This window comes from Cavenderia fasciculata, assembly GCF_000203815.1.
Source record: "Cavenderia fasciculata unplaced genomic scaffold Scf_EU5ZYIE02H8LDV-5, whole genome shotgun sequence".
Taxonomy (NCBI): domain Eukaryota; phylum Evosea; class Eumycetozoa; order Acytosteliales; family Cavenderiaceae; genus Cavenderia; species Cavenderia fasciculata.
In genome coordinates, this window is record NW_004457639.1 from 252,883 (window position 1) to 270,665 (window position 17,783).

The following is a 17,783-nucleotide window of genomic DNA, read 5'->3' on the forward strand; positions in this document are numbered from 1 at the left end:
TCTTTAGTTGTAACTACCACCATAGCTGCCACCGCCGCCACCACCCATGTATTGTTGTTGGTAACCAGAGTAGTCGTCACTGTTTCCACCACGACCACCACCACCGCCACCAGAACGGCCACCACCACCACCAGAGTAACGGTCTTCACGATCACCACCACGGTTGTTGTTGTAGTGTCTGCCAAAGTTGTCATTGTTGTTGTAACGCTTTTGGGGTGGACCACCCTTGCTTGGACGGAAAGAGTTGACGGAACGATCGAACCAATCTGGGACTTCTTGGTTGGACTTTTTCATCAATTGGAAGAGTTCTTGGGCGATTGGCTTGTTCTTTTCGTTAAAGAAGGAAATGGCATTACCCTTCTTACCGGCACGACCAGTACGACCGATACGATGGACGTAAACGTGGACATCGTTTGGAAGATCATAGTTGATGACGTGCATAACGTTTGGAATATGCAAACCCCTAGAGGCGACATCAGTGGCGACCAAGAATGGGGTGTTTCCACTACGGAAAGAGTTGAGGGCACTCTCACGTTCGTATTGGGACAAATCACCGTGGATACAGGTGGTTGGGTAACCACGACTGTTGAGGAAGACGGTAAGACTGTCGCAGAGACGCTTGGTTTCGACAAAGATGAGGGTGAGGGCTTGGGACTTGGTCAAGGTCTCGAGGAAATCGAGGAGGGTCGAGTTCTTTTCATCGTCTGGTACATACTCGATACGCTGGGTGATGTTTTGAGTGGTACCAATAACGCCGACCTTGAGGAAGATGTAGTTGTCGAGGAAATCAGAAGCGAGGTTCTGGATTGGCTTGGGGAAGGTGGCAGAAAACATGAGTGTTTGACGATCCTTGTTGCATGGGAGATCGTGGTCTTGGATGATTTGACGGATTTGTGGTTCGAAACCCATATCCAACATACGATCGGCCTCATCGAGTACGAGGAACTTGACTTGGCTCAAAGAGACACGGCCACGGGACAAGAGATCGACGAGACGACCGGTAGTGGCAACCAAGATATCACAACCACGGTCGAGTTCGGCGATTTGTTGAGAGATTTCAGCACCACCATAGACGACAACCGAGGCAACTGGTGAACCGTACGAGAACTTGACAGACTCTTCGTAGATTTGTTGGGCGAGCTCACGAGTTGGGGCGAGGACGAGGGCACGTGGGTGAACTGGACGTGGGACACCTGGACGGTAGGCAGCGGGTGGTTCTGGGGCACCGTCCAAGAGGATGGATGAGATGATGGGGAAGAGGAAAGCGGCAGTCTTTCCGGAACCAGTTTGGGCACAGGCCATCAAATCACGTTCCTTCATGATGATTGGGAGAGCGCTCTTTTGGACGGGGGTTGGACGAGTGTACTTGGCGTACTGGATGTTACGGAAGAGGACATCTCCGAGATCAACATCCATAAAAGAGTTGAGAGCAGCACAAATGTGTTCACTGGTTTCAATTGAAATGTCATCATCATCAACTGAATCAAAATCAATACCATGATTACCCTTTGACTTGAAAATTTCTTCAGCTGTCTTTTCATCTAAAGTAATTTCGTCTCTCTACAAACAAGTAATAAAAAAAAAGTAAGTATATTTTGTTTTTCTTTTTTGATTTGTTTCTTTTTTCTTACCTTCATATCCTTATGAACTCTGGAATCCTTGAATTGATTCCACTTTTCATAATAACGGTCGATTCTACCTTTACCGTAACCACCACCGCTTCCACGGTTGTTGTTACCAAAGGCAGATGGACGGGTGTAGGATGGCGAGCCACCATAACCACCTCCACTACCACGGTCCCAACCACCACCGCCACCACCACCTCCACGGTAGGATGGGGAATAGTTTGAACCACCACGACCACCACGGTAGCCGTTGTTGTCTTCACGAGAGTAACCACCAGTAGAACGGGGGGCTTCGTCTCTAAAGTCACGTGGGTCTTTTTCTTGGGGACGGTCTTCACGGGTCATGGTACGACCACCTTCGACTCCGCGTGGGGCACTGTTGTTGTTACCATCACGACCTCCCTTTCCACCATTGTCAGTTTGACGTTCACGTTCATCTAATTCACGTTGTTGTTGTTCACGTCTGAGGTGTGGTGGAACGTACTTGTCTCCTCCAAGCTTTGGTCCGGATGAACTGTTTCCGGCTGGGGCTGAGGATTGTTGCTGGTTGTTCTTACCTTCATTAGAGATGGTTAGCCCTGAAAAATTATTATTCAGGGTATTACCATCATTTTCTTTTGACTTTTCAATTGGCATATAGCGACTAATTCTTGAATGAATTTATTATCTAAAAGATATCATCAGAAAGATAATAAATAAATAAATTGGTTAAAAATAATTATGGATTGGAAATATATATTAGAATTAATTTTAAAAAAAATAAGAGTATTTTGAAGTTTTGTGTAAAAAAAAAAAAAAAAAACTACTAAAATAGATTTGTAGTAATGTCTAAAAGAGGGAAAAAGTAAAAAAAAAAAAAAAAAAACAATAATATTTATATTGTTATCAAAAAATAAATCTATGGTGTATGTCTTTTAATTATTTTTAAAAAAAGATGGATGTGAATGTGGATGTGGATTGTAAGATGTAATATATTTGTAAACAAGAGAAATAAAAGAAATAATAAATAGATATCCTATCTTTATCTTACTTTGAGTTTTTTTTTTATATGTTATTATTGTAACTGTTGAACAAATAAATAAATAATATACAAATGGTACCATCGACAGAAATACTACTATTCGACAATTGGATTGTGGGTGTGGTGATTTTTTTTGAATTTTAAATAATTATTTAATGTTGTATTATTTTCTCGTCGAGTCGAGTAACGACATCAATAAACGTCGATAAAAAAGGTAGGAAAAAAAGTTGAACACAACCAACTGCCTAGTCCAATCGATGAATATAATTGTTTGATCTTCAGCCTTCTTCGTTTTGTGAACTTGATAAAACACGAAACGAACGAACGAACAAACAAACAAACAAACAAAGAGTAATAGTCTAGAACTAGACTAGATGATGATTGATTGAGTATAAAGAATGTAGAGTAGTTTTTGTTTGTTTTTTGTTTTGAATTGTTAGGATTGATATTACATGTTCACAAGACTGCGAAAAAGTTAACAAAAAGAAAGAGAGAGAAAAAAAGATAAATATATGAGCTTACCTCTGAGGGGAAGAGAAAAAAAAATTTTAAAAAAAAGTTCTCAAAAAACTTTCTCTCAAATAGAGCTCGCGTGTTGTGAACACAATAATTGTTTTTTTTTTAATTTTTTTTATTTTCTTTCGTTCGTGTGTGTTGCGTCGAGATGAGTGCGAGGTGAAGGAGAGGAGGACGAGGGGAAGATGGGTATCCCCCATTGTTTTGTAGGTGCGTACTTTACGGTTGTTTAGTTTCCGTATCATCATTGTTGTTTATAGATTATAAATTTAATTGTTTTTTATTTTATTGTTTGATTTGCTTTGATTTATGCAGCCAATAGTTTGTTAAAGAATTTTTTGATTGCTATGACACTGTATACGATGATGATGATGAGAGTAATCAAAAAGAAGAACCCTGATAAAACACTGACTAGCGCAATATTACCTCCAGGCACTTTAGTGTTCATAAAACAGTGTGATGCAAGATCATTGTCCACCCAACATTTGACTGTTTCACCAACTGTAAAATCTTCTATATAACTCTCTGCTTTTCCACTTCCATAAACTGATGCATGTATTTGAAAGAAATTCTCTGAACATTGTGCATCAACTGTCGCTCCATTATCATCTTTATATTGAGTTAAAATTAATGGATAATATTTCCCTAATTAAATAAAATGATAATAATATTAGTTAATTTGAGTATAGCCTTTTAGATTTAATATTTAATTTTTAATAGTTACATTGAAAACCAGAACCAAATTTTAATATAGTTGTTCCAGTAATAGTACATTCCTTTTCATAATAATCATTTCTAACCTTTAAAACTGGATTTATATACAAAAAGAAGAATAATAAAAAGAAAAACGTTCCAATCACAAATGAAAAGCCTCCAACCAAAACCCAACCAAATTTCTTATCATCCATTGCCATTTTTTATAAAGGGATGATTCTCGTCTTTGTCGTCGTTGATATTATTATATAGTTATTATTATTACAAGATTGATTGATGATGTATGAATGATTTTTTTTGGTGAAAGGACTTTGAGTTTTATCCTTGTTGTCGATTCAACAAAATATCTACCCAAAGTATTTTTTTGTTTTTTTTTTTTGTTTTGTCCATCCGATCAATTTTCAGTGATTCGTACTATCCCATGTTTTAGAGGGGCTTGTACCCAACTGTCAATGGATTGAACACAAACGTATTCAGAAAGAAAAACGTAGAGGTGACACAGTGAATGATTGTTTTGTTCTACTTGATTTTTTGACCAACGTTGTCAATACCATATACTACAGTTTCAATGTTCCACACATTTCATTCTTGTTTAATTCTATTCTATTCTATTCTATTTATTTATATTTACATATTAATCATCTTCATCACTTTCATCAGAATCATAATACTTTTTCTTGCCAAGGTTGATAGGAGTAGTATCTCTTTTGCTTGGGTCTTCAACCTTTCCAGTTTTAGGGTTTTTCTCCAAATCCGATTTAATGGCACCGGATTGAGCGAGTGCAAATTCCAAGTCGTTCAATGTCATATTATCACCTCCAAGAGCTCTCAGAGTAATGAGTTGACTGACAATATCACCATTTCGATAGATTAATATAGTTGGGAGATTCTTGTCTGGGTATCCATGAATAGCTTCCTCGGCTCTAATCTTTACAAATTTACATGCTTTGAATTTTGGTGCCAATTGATTTAAACAATCATTTACTAATTGACAATGTGGAATACTAAGAGAAAGATAAATAGAGTAATAATAAGTAAACCAATACCAATAATAATGTGTATGTTTGCCAAATTGATCAATTTACCCTTGATTAAAGAGATGAACAATAACAAAAATATTTTTAACTTCAGTTACTTCTCTTTTGTATGATGGTTCTGTAATATGATAGACTTCACCAAACTTGTTTAATTCTGCTTGTTTTTTCATCTCTGCTATTCTCTTTTTTCTGTTACATATAAAAAGTTAGATGATATCATTGTTTGTCTTTTCCCTCTTCTCTATTTACCTAATCTTTTCAAGAGTCATTTCTTCATCATCATCTGCATCTTCTTTCATTTCATCTATTTCATCAAGAGTAGCATTGTTTAACTTGTCTTGTTTCTCTTGTTCGGCAGCCATCGAAGCAGCCTCTTGAATGAGATCAAACAATTCATCCTCTGACAACTTCTTTGGTGGAGCCTTCATATTACCCAATCTAATTTGAATATCTTCCCATTCTGTTTTACCTAATCCTGGTGGTTGATTATATCCTGACATTCTTTATATATCTAAATATATATATATCTATCTTTATCTAATTAATGCAAAAAAACAAACAGTCGACTGTTCAAAAGATCTTCGCTCAATGAAAAAAAAATTAAGTATTAATTAAATAAATAAATCATTTTAAATACAAAATATATATTAGAGGGAAGATAAAATTTATTATTATTATTTAGAAGATGAAGCAAATAAATAATTGCTCATTGTGGGTTAGTTAGTTGGTTGGTTGGTTATTATTTAAAAGACAGAAAGTATATATTGTTTAGATGAGAATTAACTTTAATCCTTTTTAACAATAGCATTGCCAGTAAAGTAATTGAGAGTGAAATAAAAGATTCCATTCTTATCCATTTCATCCATAGCAGCCTTCCATTGAGTAAATTCAGCTTCATTAATGAGCCCGTGTTGGAGTGCAACTTCACCTCTTGAAGTGAGACAGTACATCTTGTTGGCAAAATCGAGTGATTCAGTGGTCAAGAGGAATGGCTTGACTTTGATATTGGTGAGATTGGCATTATCCTTGAGAATCTTTTTGAGGTTGACACCAATATCCTTGTGTTGATTAAAGACGGCAGAAAAGATACGACGGGTAATATCTCTGATAACTGGATCTTGACCATTACTAACTTGTGAACTATCCCAATCGGTATCGATAATTGATAATTGACCACCATTTTTAACAACTCTTACCATCTCTTGAATAACTTGTGATGGTTGTGGTACATGTTGTAATAATCTTTCACATTTTGCTCTAATCAAATATAAAAAAAAACATTTAAATATTAGATATTACTTATACTATATTTCAATCTATTTATCTTCCAACATACACAGTATAAAAATCAGATTCCAATTGAGAATCAGTTGCAGAAGCAGCACTAAATTGGACATTACCAAGTGGCATGTATTTCTCGGCGGCATATTTAACCATTTCTTCACTGAGATCAACACCCATGTAAAGACCTTCTTGTCCAATGGCATGGGAGATCAAAACAGCATCCTTTCCAGTTCCACATCCAAGATCAGCAACTTTATCACCAGCCTTTAAATTTAAACTATTGAATACTGTCTTGGTTACATATTGAATCTAAATTGAAAAAAAAAAAAAAAAAAAAGATGGATGGTCAGTGATCTTGATCTCGTGTGTCGGTGATGTGATATTTGGATAATAATATCCCGCCATAGTACAACAATTGTTGTACTCTCAACTACCACACAACAATTTTGATATACTCCTATCAACACCATTGGGTAGTACCACTGTTCCGACCTGACTATCTATGGAAATACATACTTCATCGGTAAAGGCAATTCCTTCAATGTAATCAATGAGTTGTTTTGGATCATTTCTATCAACGTTGCTAAAGTATCTGGTTGGTTCTTCGTGGGTAATAGTAACAGCTTCCATGATTATTGAATTGTGATAAATAAATAGTTGTGAATTATTTGTTTAAATAGTTGTGGATGTTCTGTTGCAGAAGAAGTAAGATGATGAATAGTAAAATGTTCATGAATTTCCTTCTTTTAATGGCTTGCTTGCTTGTTTCAGTTCAAACCTCGCCCAATCGCTCTGGGGGATGAGCCCTTGATATCTCGCTGGCGAAATCATATCTGGTTCAATCTCTCATTATTTTTAGCTTAAAAACACACTCGACGAGTACATACGATTGGATTCGTTCTGTATAGATATCAATCGCATCTGTCAGATGCATACGAACTCAGATTTCACGAGTCTTCTATTTCGCTCTTTTATTTACACATGAAACATTTCTATAAACGTATAATTACGAACTAGTTGTTCAATCTAAAGACATAGAAACTTGGAAATTCATATGAGATAAATTTAATCTTTCCCTCCTCAGCAACACAACTGTTGATACACTACAACTTCTCTGTCTGTCTGTCTTACAGTAATACCATAATAGGGGTAGGTTTGTTTCAAGAGAACACAACCTCCCCAAAAAAATGGATCAACCCCCTTTGTTGGAGATTTTCATAGTGATTTACACCCCACATCCCAATAGATGGAGAGTTAATTCACCAAGTAGTTTTGTTGTTTATTTTGTTTTGTTTTGTGTTTTTAGATGAATTAACCAAAACGAGCTTCAAGATATTGAAATAAACTTAAACTCGATTTTGATTGTTGCATTAATGTATAGTATTGCCAAAGAGAGTCATACAATTCTCCTATGGTAGCACCACTTGATTGGAGCTTGACAACAATACTGAGGAGTTCCTGTGAGAACTGGGGATCGCCATAGGCATGGTACACAAGATCTCTGCCGGCTTGTGAAGAGGACATGTATTGAATGATCGATTTGAGGTGCTTGTCTCCACCAAAGACACCACAACCCCAGTTACCAGAGGCAACAGGTGAAAGAACAGTGGCAGACAAACGATCGAAAAAGGCACAATATGACTTTAACAACTCTCTTCCAACATGTATTGGTGCAAATTGCTTGAATCGATCACCATACATTTTGATAGCGTCCATTGCAACAATCGATGTCTTTCTTCTACCAAGTGAGTCTCTATCAGTCTCATCGTTAAAGTCTCCTGCCCATGTGAATGTATCTCCATAGCCACTGTATTTTGAGAATTGTTCAGTTCCAATAATAATAACAGTCTCATTTTCTGCCAATTCTTCAACAAACAATCTAGATATAATTAATTCTGGATTAATTAAAAATCTAATTTCTTCTTGAACACATCCCTAAAAATAAAAATAATAAATATAAATTATTAAAAATTACTCTCTCTCTCTCTACTTTTGTTTTGCACTTACATGACCTAAAACACCACCACCAATTACTTTATTGGCAAAATCAACTTGTAACATTCCAATACCATTTTCTTCAATGGTACCATCAGCCAAACAAGTTAGATTTCTTAATAAAACTTTACTACTTTCCCAATCTGGTGTTTCATCATCACTTAAAACTTGTCTATGATATGATATTAAACTTTCTTCCAATTCTAAAAAAAAAAAGACAAAAGTATAAATAATCTACTTGTATTCTTTTCTTTTCTCTAATTTTACATACTAATAATTGGTTGATTTAAAATCTTTTTAAAATAATGAATAATACATTTAAGTTTGGCAGATCTAGCAGGAGACAAGGGAGCAGAGTAGAGAGAGTGAAAGTTGACAGATGGGAAGTTGTTTCGATGTTTGACATTTGGACCTTGACGAGTAAAAGTACAGAGAAGAGCATTTGCCATTAGACAAGACACTTGACGTTGAGAAAGTACAATTTCTCTATCTACATTTTGTTTGAGTAGTGGAATGGGACGAGGAAAGAGATTGGGCATCTCGAGTGCCAATTTGATAATCTTTGGGAGGATCTTTGTAAAGAACTCCAATGCCTCTGCTTCACTGTACTCGGTCTCGAAAAAGTCATGTAATCCTTGAAAGTTCCAATTGCATCGAGGGTTAATCTCTTTGATGGCATCTTCTAGTTCTTCACTATTCTTGATTGGATTCATGAATACAGTGCAGATAAGATACCACTTGCTGAGATACTTGTCCTCCTTTTTATATACATTCTTTGATGAACATGGCAATTTAACATAGTCTCCATTATAAGTATCTCTTGTTGGTTCTCCAGGTTCTCCAACTAAAAATATAGTCTTTGAATCTTCTCCTTCATCTTCAAATTCAAATTCAATATCTTCTTCCAATTTATCTTTTTGTTGTTGTTGATTATTATTATTATTATTATTATTATTATTATTATTATTATTATTATTGTTATTGTTATTATTGTTATTATTATTAGATTCAGTTAGTTTGGATCTCTTTTTTGTTTGTGAATCAATTTGAATAGTATCTTGTTGTGGTTGTGTTGGTTCTGATTTTACTGTTGATCCTTGTTTAATTGTTGATGTTGATGTTGTTGATGTAGTCGATGTAGAATATGACAAAGTAGGTGATGTTGATTGTCGACTACCATTATTTGTATTATTATTGTTATTGTTATTTGAATTGTTTAGATCTTGTAATTGAACTGGATCCAATATAGTATCATTTCTAGATACTGGTGATGGTCTCTTTTTGTTGCCATTGTTATTACCATTACCACTATTCTCATCGACCGTCGATGAAGATGATGATGATGACGACGACGATGTAAAATAGTTTGTTATTTTGTTTGTGTTGTTACTATTACTCATAGTATATCAATAAACAATGTCTATAGTAATTACTACTACTACAACTATTACTACACCTAGAATACAAATACAAATAAATTAGATTGTAATCGACCTAATAAAATCTTCTCAATGAAGTCGACTTCACAAAAAAGAGGTTTTTTTCTCCGAAATTTAAAGCATACATAAAATTAAATAATAATATAATCTATAATATATTAATCCGACCTAATCGACCAAGTACATGAAGATGGATGATCATTGTTTATTCCATTAACTTTTAAAAAAAAAAGTTTAATCATAATAATTTATACAAAGATCACTCCTCACAGAGAAGATATCTCAATCGATCGATCGATCAATCTAAGAATAAGATAAAATATATATATATATTTACATCGAGGATCAAATATCAATCCTGTTTGTATAGATTGGTTGATTGATTGATTGATTGATTGATTGGATTAATTTAATTAATTCCTCAATTTAATCGGCGGAACAAAAAATTTATTCTCACTTTTTACACAAGCTCAGCACTTTGTTGTTTTATTTGTTTGTTTTTATTTATTTATTTACTACTATTATTATTATTTGTGGATATCTCTTTTTAGTAAAAGAGAGGAGAGGAATCAAAAGAGAGAGAGAGAGAGAGAGGGGAGGAAAGAATGAAGTTACAAAAGTTAATAGAAACCAATAATGTCTATCTCATCAATCGACTAGTACACTATAATCTTAAACAGGCCACGGGTTGTTCTCGTAGTCGTATTGTACAGAGACAGCTTTCATCTTGTTCTTCTTCTTCTACTTCTACTTCTACTTCTTTATCATCATCATCATCACCATTTAATCGATTTTATACTAATAGCAACAACAACAATAATAACCTTTACACCAATAATAATGAATCTCCATTTTTAAAATTTACAAATACACATGATTCTTTAATTAGAAATCAATCGAATAAATCATCAATCCTTTATAATAATACCAATATCAATACTACAACTACTAATAATAACACTACTACTAATAATAATAATGATAATTGTAAATTTTTAAAAAACAAACAATTGTTTATAACATTTAATAATAATAATAATAATATAAATGAACAATTTGATGTTAATCATCTAAGAAGAAGTTTAAGAAGAGGAATCAACAAATTTGAAAATAAACTATTTCAACAAGAACAACTGTCATCATCATCATTGTCGAAAAGACAATTTCATTCCAATTTACCAAACTATGTAGTTTGGACCAAGGCAATCCGTATTGTTTTACCAATAGCAATGACTGGTATAAGACAATGGATCAATCGAGGAAACAAAGCACTTCGATTTGGTATTGCATTGGTTGTAGTGTCTGGACTACTATCAATCTATGTCTACCTAAACATGGAGACTACTCCCATCACTGGTAGACTTCGTTTTATTGGACTGTCGGCCGATGAAGAGTGTGAAATTGGTAATATGGGCTATGAAGCCATCATGGCCGAATATGGTGACCAATTGCTTCCAGACAATAGCACTCTCCAAAATCAAGTACGTCTTGTCGCCAAGAAATTGATCCAAAGCTTGGAAAATCCTCCACCTTTGGTTTGGGAATGCCATGTCATCAATAGTAATCAAGTCAATGCTTTTGTCCTACCAACTGGAAAGATCTTTGTTTATTCTGGACTTTTCCAAATTGTTAAAACTGAAGAAGATCTTGGTAAAGAAATCAAAAAGAAAAGAAAAATAGATATATATATATAAATATAGAAAACTTACCATTTCTTTTTTTATTTATTTATTTTAGCTGCAGTGCTATCACATGAAATTGGACATGCATTGGCAAGACATACAGCTGAACATATGTCATTGTACAAGATTGGAATTGTATTGTTGGCATTGACACGTGGATTGATTGGTGAAACTATTACTGGAAACTTTACCACTTACCTCTCTACTCGTCTTTTGGAACTGAGTTACTCTCGTCTACAAGAGATTGAGGCTGATATTATTGGATTGGGTATTCTCCAACGATCTGGTTTCAACGTTGAATCTGCCATTAGAATCCAAGAGAGATTGGGTGCCTTGGGTGAAGATGAAGATATCTATTCCAACATGTTATCTACTCATCCAAGATCTTCAGAAAGAATCGCTCAAATTAAAACTTGGATTCATCAAAATCATCCTCCCCAAAAGAATCTCAACTAGTCATTATAATAATAATAATCATAGTATAATCAACTTGAGTTGATTATTGTACACAATATTCATATCGATATATCTCCTATGTCCTCTGTTTTTGAAAACATTTTATTATAAACCATCCTAAATAAACCATCTTTATATAAACACATATTAATATACGATATAGTTTCCATTTGTAGTTATCTATAATAAACTATCATCTCTTTTGTTTTTCGATTATTATTAGTATATATTATTTATTTATTTATTTATTTCTTCTTCTTGTCAGCAGACTTGGTCTTTGGAACCTTCTTGTCGACTGGTGATGGGTAAGCAGAGAGAACGTACTTTCCAATGTAAACAAAACCAATAACAATAATGAGAGCACCAATAGTCTCACGAGTTGGGATCAACTTGTAAAGGAGTGGGATTTCAGAGAGTTTTTCAATCTCTACGACATCGACAGTAAATACAAGGTTTGCCTTTTCTGGGATAACATTTTGAATTCCAGCTTCACCATAAGCCAATTGATATGGAACCAAGAACTCTCTCTTTTCATTCAAACACATTCCCATGACACCATTTTCCCAACCTACAAACAATATAATATAAAAAATGGATTAATATCTGAAAACACAGACTTATCTTAAAGAGTTTAATCCACAGTGGTTATGGTGCCATTAGTATACATACCTGGGATGACTTTGCCTTCACCTACGACAAAAGTGAATGGCTTGTTATCATGCTTCTCAGAGGCATCAAATACTGTTCCATCTTCGAGTTTACCAACATAGAGTACTGAAACTCTATCTCCATTGGCAATACTCTTGTCTTGACATGATCCTGCTGGAATATTCTATAAAATACAACCAATTAGAATTGACAATTATGTATGTATGTATGGACAGACGATTGTTAGACTATATGTATATGTTTATCATCAACAAAGTTGTTGTTTATCTCCTATCTACTTACGGTATTAAGAATCTTGACTTCTTGGGCAAAAGCCAAGGAGAAACAAGCAATAAGGGCTAATAAAAGGATTGATAACTTGAACATGATGATATATATAGATATGGCGATGATTATCTCTTCAACAATATAAAAAGTGAAGATGCAGACTCATCTGGCAAGCAACCGCCCAAAAAAAAAATTTTGAAAAAAAAACAAAGTTGACCCAACTTGACCAAACACTGCAGCTGGGCAATGGGTGGGGTTTGAAAAAAGAAATCAGTCATCGTCCGACCTCTTGGCTAACTGATCGATCAATCTATATAAAATTGATCCAATAAAAAAAAAAACTAGGGTTCTTCTTATAATAAATTAAAACTACAATTATTTTTTAATATGAATTTTTGGGTTTTGTTTTTTTTGTTGGTTTTTTGTTTTTCTTCTTTCTTCTTCTTCTTTTGGTAATAGAAACATATTCACATCAAACACCTTTGTTGTTGGAAATAAAAAAACAAGTATTATTGTTGGTGTTGTTGTTATTGTTGTTTGATGTTAAGGATGTTGGTATTCCAATTCGCGTTTACTTCTTCCTCTTTCTTTTTCTTCTTCTTTTACTTTTCCTTTTCTTATTATTTTGGTGGAGATGAAGCTCTATCTAATTTAGGAGAAGCTTCTGGTGATTGATTGGAAGGACTTGGAGTCTTTTTACTGAATTTTCCTTGTTTTTCCATCTTTTCCTTTGATTTTTGGATCAATTTCTCTTCCTTTTCCTCCTTTTTAACCTCCTTTTTCCAAATCTTTTCATTTGCCACTCTCTTTACTTTATCTCTTTCCATAATAATACCAACAGCTTCCAATACAACCTTGGCAACACTAGCTGGATCTCTAGATGTACATTCCATATAATTATGTGCTTTAATTTCCTTTGCTCTTTTTTGTCCCTACAAATTGTACAAAAAAATTAATATCATATGATGATTAAAATTATGAATGATTATTATAATTTACTTCTTTAAAGGTAATAACAGGACTTTGTCCAGATAATTGAGGAGTAGCAGCATTGTTATCTCTCATATCAGTCTTTGTTCCAACCAAAATGAATGGAGTACCTGGAGAATTTGCTTTGAGTTCTGGCAACCATTTGTATTTTACATTATCAAATGAATCTCTATTCACAACACTAAAACATAAAAGGAAAACATCATATCTACAATTGGTATAACAAGTGGTTCTAATTTGTGCATAATCATCTTGACCTATAATATATTATATCAGATCAGTATCAGTTCAGTAATCAGTATTCTATGTCTATTGTTATTGTTTTTATGTACATACCAGCAGTATCCCAAAGAATGACATTAACCAATTTACCATCTTCAACCTCTTCAATAGCTGAGAAGTTGTCAAATACAGTAGGCTGTGAGTTCCATTAGAATGATTAAAAGGAGGAAGAAAAAAGAGAGAAAGGAATAGATTAGATTATCAATGATCCACCAATAATAATAATAAAATAGATGATAATACCGTATACTCTGTGATAAAGGCTTGAGTGATGTATGACAAGAGTAGGGTAGTCTTTCCTACAGTACCATCACCAACAACCCCACATTTGATGACCTTTGTAATTCTACCTGGGTCTCTCTTTTTGATTCTATCTGCTGATTGATCAACTAGTCCACCATTGTTATTGTTATTGTTGGTAGTGGTAGTGGTAGTAGCAGAAGCTGTTCCTGTTGTTGATGTAGTAGATGTTGTTGATGTACTCATCTCTTTCTATTTCTCTTTCTCTTATCTAATGATACAATGATGTATGTCTGTTTTTGTTTTTTTGTTTTGATTCCGTCGTTGTGTTTTTATATCTCTTTCTTTCTACAACTCTATAATACAATGATTTGATACTATATACGCCTACTATGTACTAACTAATAATAAATAGAAAAAGTATAAATATAAACTCTAGTACTATCAATTTCAAGATAAAGACAAATTGGCACTCTGTGATCTGATTCAAACCAAAAAAAATAATTAAAAAAATTGAAAAAATCACATCAAGTTTTTTTTTGGGCTGTGAAATCGAATGGACTGGAATCCATCACCACAAATAATTTAAACTTTACTTTTGCAATCATCGATTGCATTTCTTTGGTATTTTGTTTTTTTTTTTAAGGATGATTTTATTTTGTTTTTTTTTTTAAAAAAAAAAAATGGAGTAATTATGGTTATTTTAGTTTGTTATTATTATTATTATTATTATCATATTATGGTTATTTGTTATTTGTTAATTATTTGTTCATTTCGTTTATAAATATTAGAGAGGAGAGAATATATGTATATGTATATTAAATGTTTGGTAATCTAATTGATATGATGGAAATTGGAGGAGGAGGGGTTTTTTTCTTTGTTTTGTTTTTTTTCCTTGTTTTTCTTTTTCTTTTCTTTTTTTTTTTCTTCTTTTTCTTTCCTGTTTAAGGGTCTAAAAAGTCAATTTAATTGGTTGGTTGTGGTTCAGCGACAACAGCGACGGCAGGGGCAGCAGCAGGTGTGGTAGTAGAGGCGGTGGTAGTGGCGGCGGCAGCAGCTTTAACACCTTGAATGATATCGGCATAGGTTGGTTGTTTCTTTTCTGGGGTGGTAGATGAAGATGATGGGGAGACTCCATTCATTTCAGATGAAGATGATGATGATGATGAACTGTCAATAGTGGCAGTGGTAGCAGTGGCAGAGGTGGATGGGGTAGATGGAGCGACAGGGGTAGATGGGGTAGAGACTGGAGCAACAGTAGCTGTTGTGGCTTCCTTGTCCTTCTTTTCTCTCTTTGGCTTGTTTTCCTTTGGTTCCTTATTTTTTCTCTCTCCGTCCTTGTTCTTCTTGGTCTTGCTGCTCTTCTTGGAGTTGGTCGAGACGACTACGACCGATGGGGTGGCTGGCGATGATGGAGCGGCAACAGCTGGTGCGGTAGCTGGGGTAGTCGACACCAAAGTGGTTGGTGGGACAACGACGGCAGCAGCAGCGGCAGCAACAACTGGCGAAGAGGAAGAGGATGGACCCCACTCCTTCTTTTTGATTTCGCCTTCCTCACCCTTGAAAAGGGGTGGGAAGTGGTGTGGGGCTGGCACCTTCTTTGGCTTCTCCTCAGAGGTTACGCCAGCAGCAGTGGTTGGTGATCCTGATGCGGAACCATCACGCTTGGCTCCCTTTGGTCCCTTTCTTGTGCTATTTTGTTGTGGTTGGACAGTTCCCTTTGGGTGTTTTGGTCCAGATCTGCTAGACGAGGAAGAGGTAGAGGTAGAGGTGGTTGGTGCAACGGTAGATTCAGAGTTATTTTCGGTTGTTTGGGTGGTGGCTGGAGCAGTAGCGACAGCAGGTGTGGTATCGGCAGATGGTTGTGAAGTGGTTGTGATTGGTGTGGTGGTAGTAGTGGTAGTAGTAGTGGCGTTATTTTGTTGTGGTTGTTGTGTATTGGAGCTATTTGAAAAAGATGGCTTTCCGTTTAATGATTTGGTGTGTGGTTTTCTTGGACGGTCTGTTGAAAATGTCTTGTTATTATTTATGATGGTTTGGTCTCCAGAGGCAGTGGTGGTAGTGGTATTTTCACCGACTGGTCTCGATGATCTGGGTGGACGGGTAGATTGACCATCCTTTGAACGGAATGTCTTTCTATGGTCTTTGTCGTATGTGCCGTTTGGTTGAGCGGCGCCGCCAGCTGGTTGCGAGGACTGATCCCAACCTCCGTAGGGGTAGCCGCCGTGTCTGTTAATTTTTCTGTGATGTGGTGTAGTATGGGGTACGGTGTCCACCATTGCTATATGGGTAGTAACCGCCCTGTTGTTGTTGTTGTGGTTGTCCGCCAGCAGCGTTGCTGTGATGGTGATTGCTGTGGTGTGGGGTGGTAGTGGAGGTAGTGTTGCTGCTGCCTGGTTGTTGATCGCCCGAGTGATCGACACCATTTTGCTCAGAAAATGTATAGTTGTTTCGCAAAAGAGTCTCTGATTTGATACGACTCTTGATTGGTTTATCTCTAAAGGCCTTTTCTTTGGTTAATTCGTATGCAGCCGAAGCATCGTCATCTGTGCTAAAGGTAATGAACCATGTGCTCTCAATGTCACTTCTGATGTTGGTGATTGAGCCGATGAGTTGCTCTGTGAATATAGTCTGGATTTCGTCGGTTGAGGCGTCAATTGGGATGTCTCTCAAGATTACAATGTTACGTGGCAGCTTGAATGATGGTTTGACCATCTTCTTGGCCTCGTCCATAACAACCAAACTACTCTTTTCCAATGATTTTACAATTACATCCATCTCTACGGTAAGATTTTTTACTTTCTACAAAATATCAATATATCGTTAGAATGAATATGTATATATGTATTTGATTTGGTTTGAATTGAATTTGAAATTTACCTTAAAGTTTGCAACGGTTGTCAATGGTACGTACATCTCATTGTTCATTTGTTTGAACAAATAAGTATCGGTTGACAAGTTTTGACGAGAAAAATAGTACTCGATTTGCTTTCTGATGGAATCTTCCAAGACTTCACCATCTATCCAAGAGATCAAAAATATATTAGTATCATTAATCAATATATAATATTATATGTTTATACATACCTTGTTTAACAACTACTGGTTGAGTATCCATGATTACTGAAAAAGATAAGAATTGAACCAACTGACTATTAAAATAAATAAGTGTTAATTATATACAGAAACTATGTACAAATATGAAATTGATCTAAACTATCTATCTATCTAAACAACAACAACAACAACCATAAGGAGAACAACAACAACAACAACAAACGACTGGTGTATTTGAAAAAGCGTATAAACTATTATCGATAATAGACTAAAACTATCAAAAAGGTGAATAGGTGGATTAAATATAAATATAAATCAAATCTAAAGATAATAAAAGATTTGGTATTGATTGTAATCGATATGAAACTTGATTGGACGAATGGGTACGTATGTATGTATGTATGTATGTTGATAAGTAGGTAGGTAGGTAGGTAGCTAGGTTGTTGTTGTGTCGTCGAGTTAGTTTTGAATGTAGTTTTCTAGATTTTTTTTGACAACGAGTTCGTTTG

The 17,783-nt window shown here is 35.0% G+C and overlaps 8 protein-coding genes across 8 annotated transcripts; 1 reads left to right on the forward strand and 7 right to left on the reverse strand.

Annotated features, from left to right (window-relative positions):
• Positions 1 to 3: 3 nt before the first annotated feature.
• ddx3 (putative RNA helicase) lies at positions 4 to 4,076 on the reverse strand (the record flags this gene model as incomplete). The annotated part of the gene is made up of 4 exons (XM_004351743.1): positions 4 to 1,560; positions 1,632 to 2,203; positions 3,589 to 3,807; positions 3,887 to 4,076. The coding sequence occupies 4 exons, from the start codon at positions 4,074 to 4,076 to the stop codon at positions 4 to 6; spliced, it is 2,538 nt and encodes an 845-aa protein (XP_004351795.1).
• A 434-nt stretch (positions 4,077 to 4,510) lies between these two features.
• On the reverse strand, positions 4,511 to 5,413 carry phlp2 (phosducin-like protein; the record flags this gene model as incomplete). The annotated part of the gene is made up of 3 exons (XM_004351744.1): positions 4,511 to 4,880; positions 4,962 to 5,102; positions 5,163 to 5,413. The coding sequence occupies 3 exons, from the start codon at positions 5,411 to 5,413 to the stop codon at positions 4,511 to 4,513; spliced, it is 762 nt and encodes a 253-aa protein (XP_004351796.1).
• A 285-nt stretch (positions 5,414 to 5,698) lies between these two features.
• DFA_09900 (uncharacterized protein) lies at positions 5,699 to 6,827 on the reverse strand (the record flags this gene model as incomplete). Its single annotated transcript, XM_004351745.1, has 3 exons — positions 5,699 to 6,170; positions 6,250 to 6,506; positions 6,714 to 6,827. The coding sequence occupies 3 exons, from the start codon at positions 6,825 to 6,827 to the stop codon at positions 5,699 to 5,701; spliced, it is 843 nt and encodes a 280-aa protein (XP_004351797.1).
• A 681-nt stretch (positions 6,828 to 7,508) lies between these two features.
• parG (poly (ADP-ribose) glycohydrolase) lies at positions 7,509 to 9,592 on the reverse strand (the record flags this gene model as incomplete). Its single annotated transcript, XM_004351746.1, has 3 exons — positions 7,509 to 8,132; positions 8,205 to 8,395; positions 8,464 to 9,592. The coding sequence occupies 3 exons, from the start codon at positions 9,590 to 9,592 to the stop codon at positions 7,509 to 7,511; spliced, it is 1,944 nt and encodes a 647-aa protein (XP_004351798.1).
• Positions 9,593 to 10,236: 644 nt separating this feature from the next.
• DFA_09902 (uncharacterized protein) lies at positions 10,237 to 11,769 on the forward strand (the record flags this gene model as incomplete). The annotated part of the gene is made up of 2 exons (XM_004351747.1): positions 10,237 to 11,281; positions 11,369 to 11,769. 2 exons carry the CDS (start codon positions 10,237 to 10,239, stop codon positions 11,767 to 11,769), a joined length of 1,446 nt encoding a protein of 481 aa, XP_004351799.1.
• Positions 11,770 to 12,014: 245 nt separating this feature from the next.
• On the reverse strand, positions 12,015 to 12,804 carry impA (FKBP-type peptidylprolyl cis-trans isomerase; the record flags this gene model as incomplete). Its single annotated transcript, XM_004351748.1, has 3 exons — positions 12,015 to 12,337; positions 12,439 to 12,601; positions 12,721 to 12,804. The coding sequence occupies 3 exons, from the start codon at positions 12,802 to 12,804 to the stop codon at positions 12,015 to 12,017; spliced, it is 570 nt and encodes a 189-aa protein (XP_004351800.1).
• Positions 12,805 to 13,325: 521 nt separating this feature from the next.
• racP (Rho GTPase) lies at positions 13,326 to 14,463 on the reverse strand (the record flags this gene model as incomplete). Its single annotated transcript, XM_004351749.1, has 4 exons — positions 13,326 to 13,637; positions 13,705 to 13,952; positions 14,032 to 14,113; positions 14,221 to 14,463. The coding sequence occupies 4 exons, from the start codon at positions 14,461 to 14,463 to the stop codon at positions 13,326 to 13,328; spliced, it is 885 nt and encodes a 294-aa protein (XP_004351801.1).
• A 719-nt stretch (positions 14,464 to 15,182) lies between these two features.
• DFA_09905 (uncharacterized protein) lies at positions 15,183 to 17,335 on the reverse strand (the record flags this gene model as incomplete). The annotated part of the gene is made up of 4 exons (XM_004351750.1): positions 15,183 to 16,498; positions 16,695 to 17,019; positions 17,098 to 17,237; positions 17,305 to 17,335. The coding sequence occupies 4 exons, from the start codon at positions 17,333 to 17,335 to the stop codon at positions 15,183 to 15,185; spliced, it is 1,812 nt and encodes a 603-aa protein (XP_004351802.1).
• Between the last annotated feature and the right edge of the window lie 448 nt (positions 17,336 to 17,783).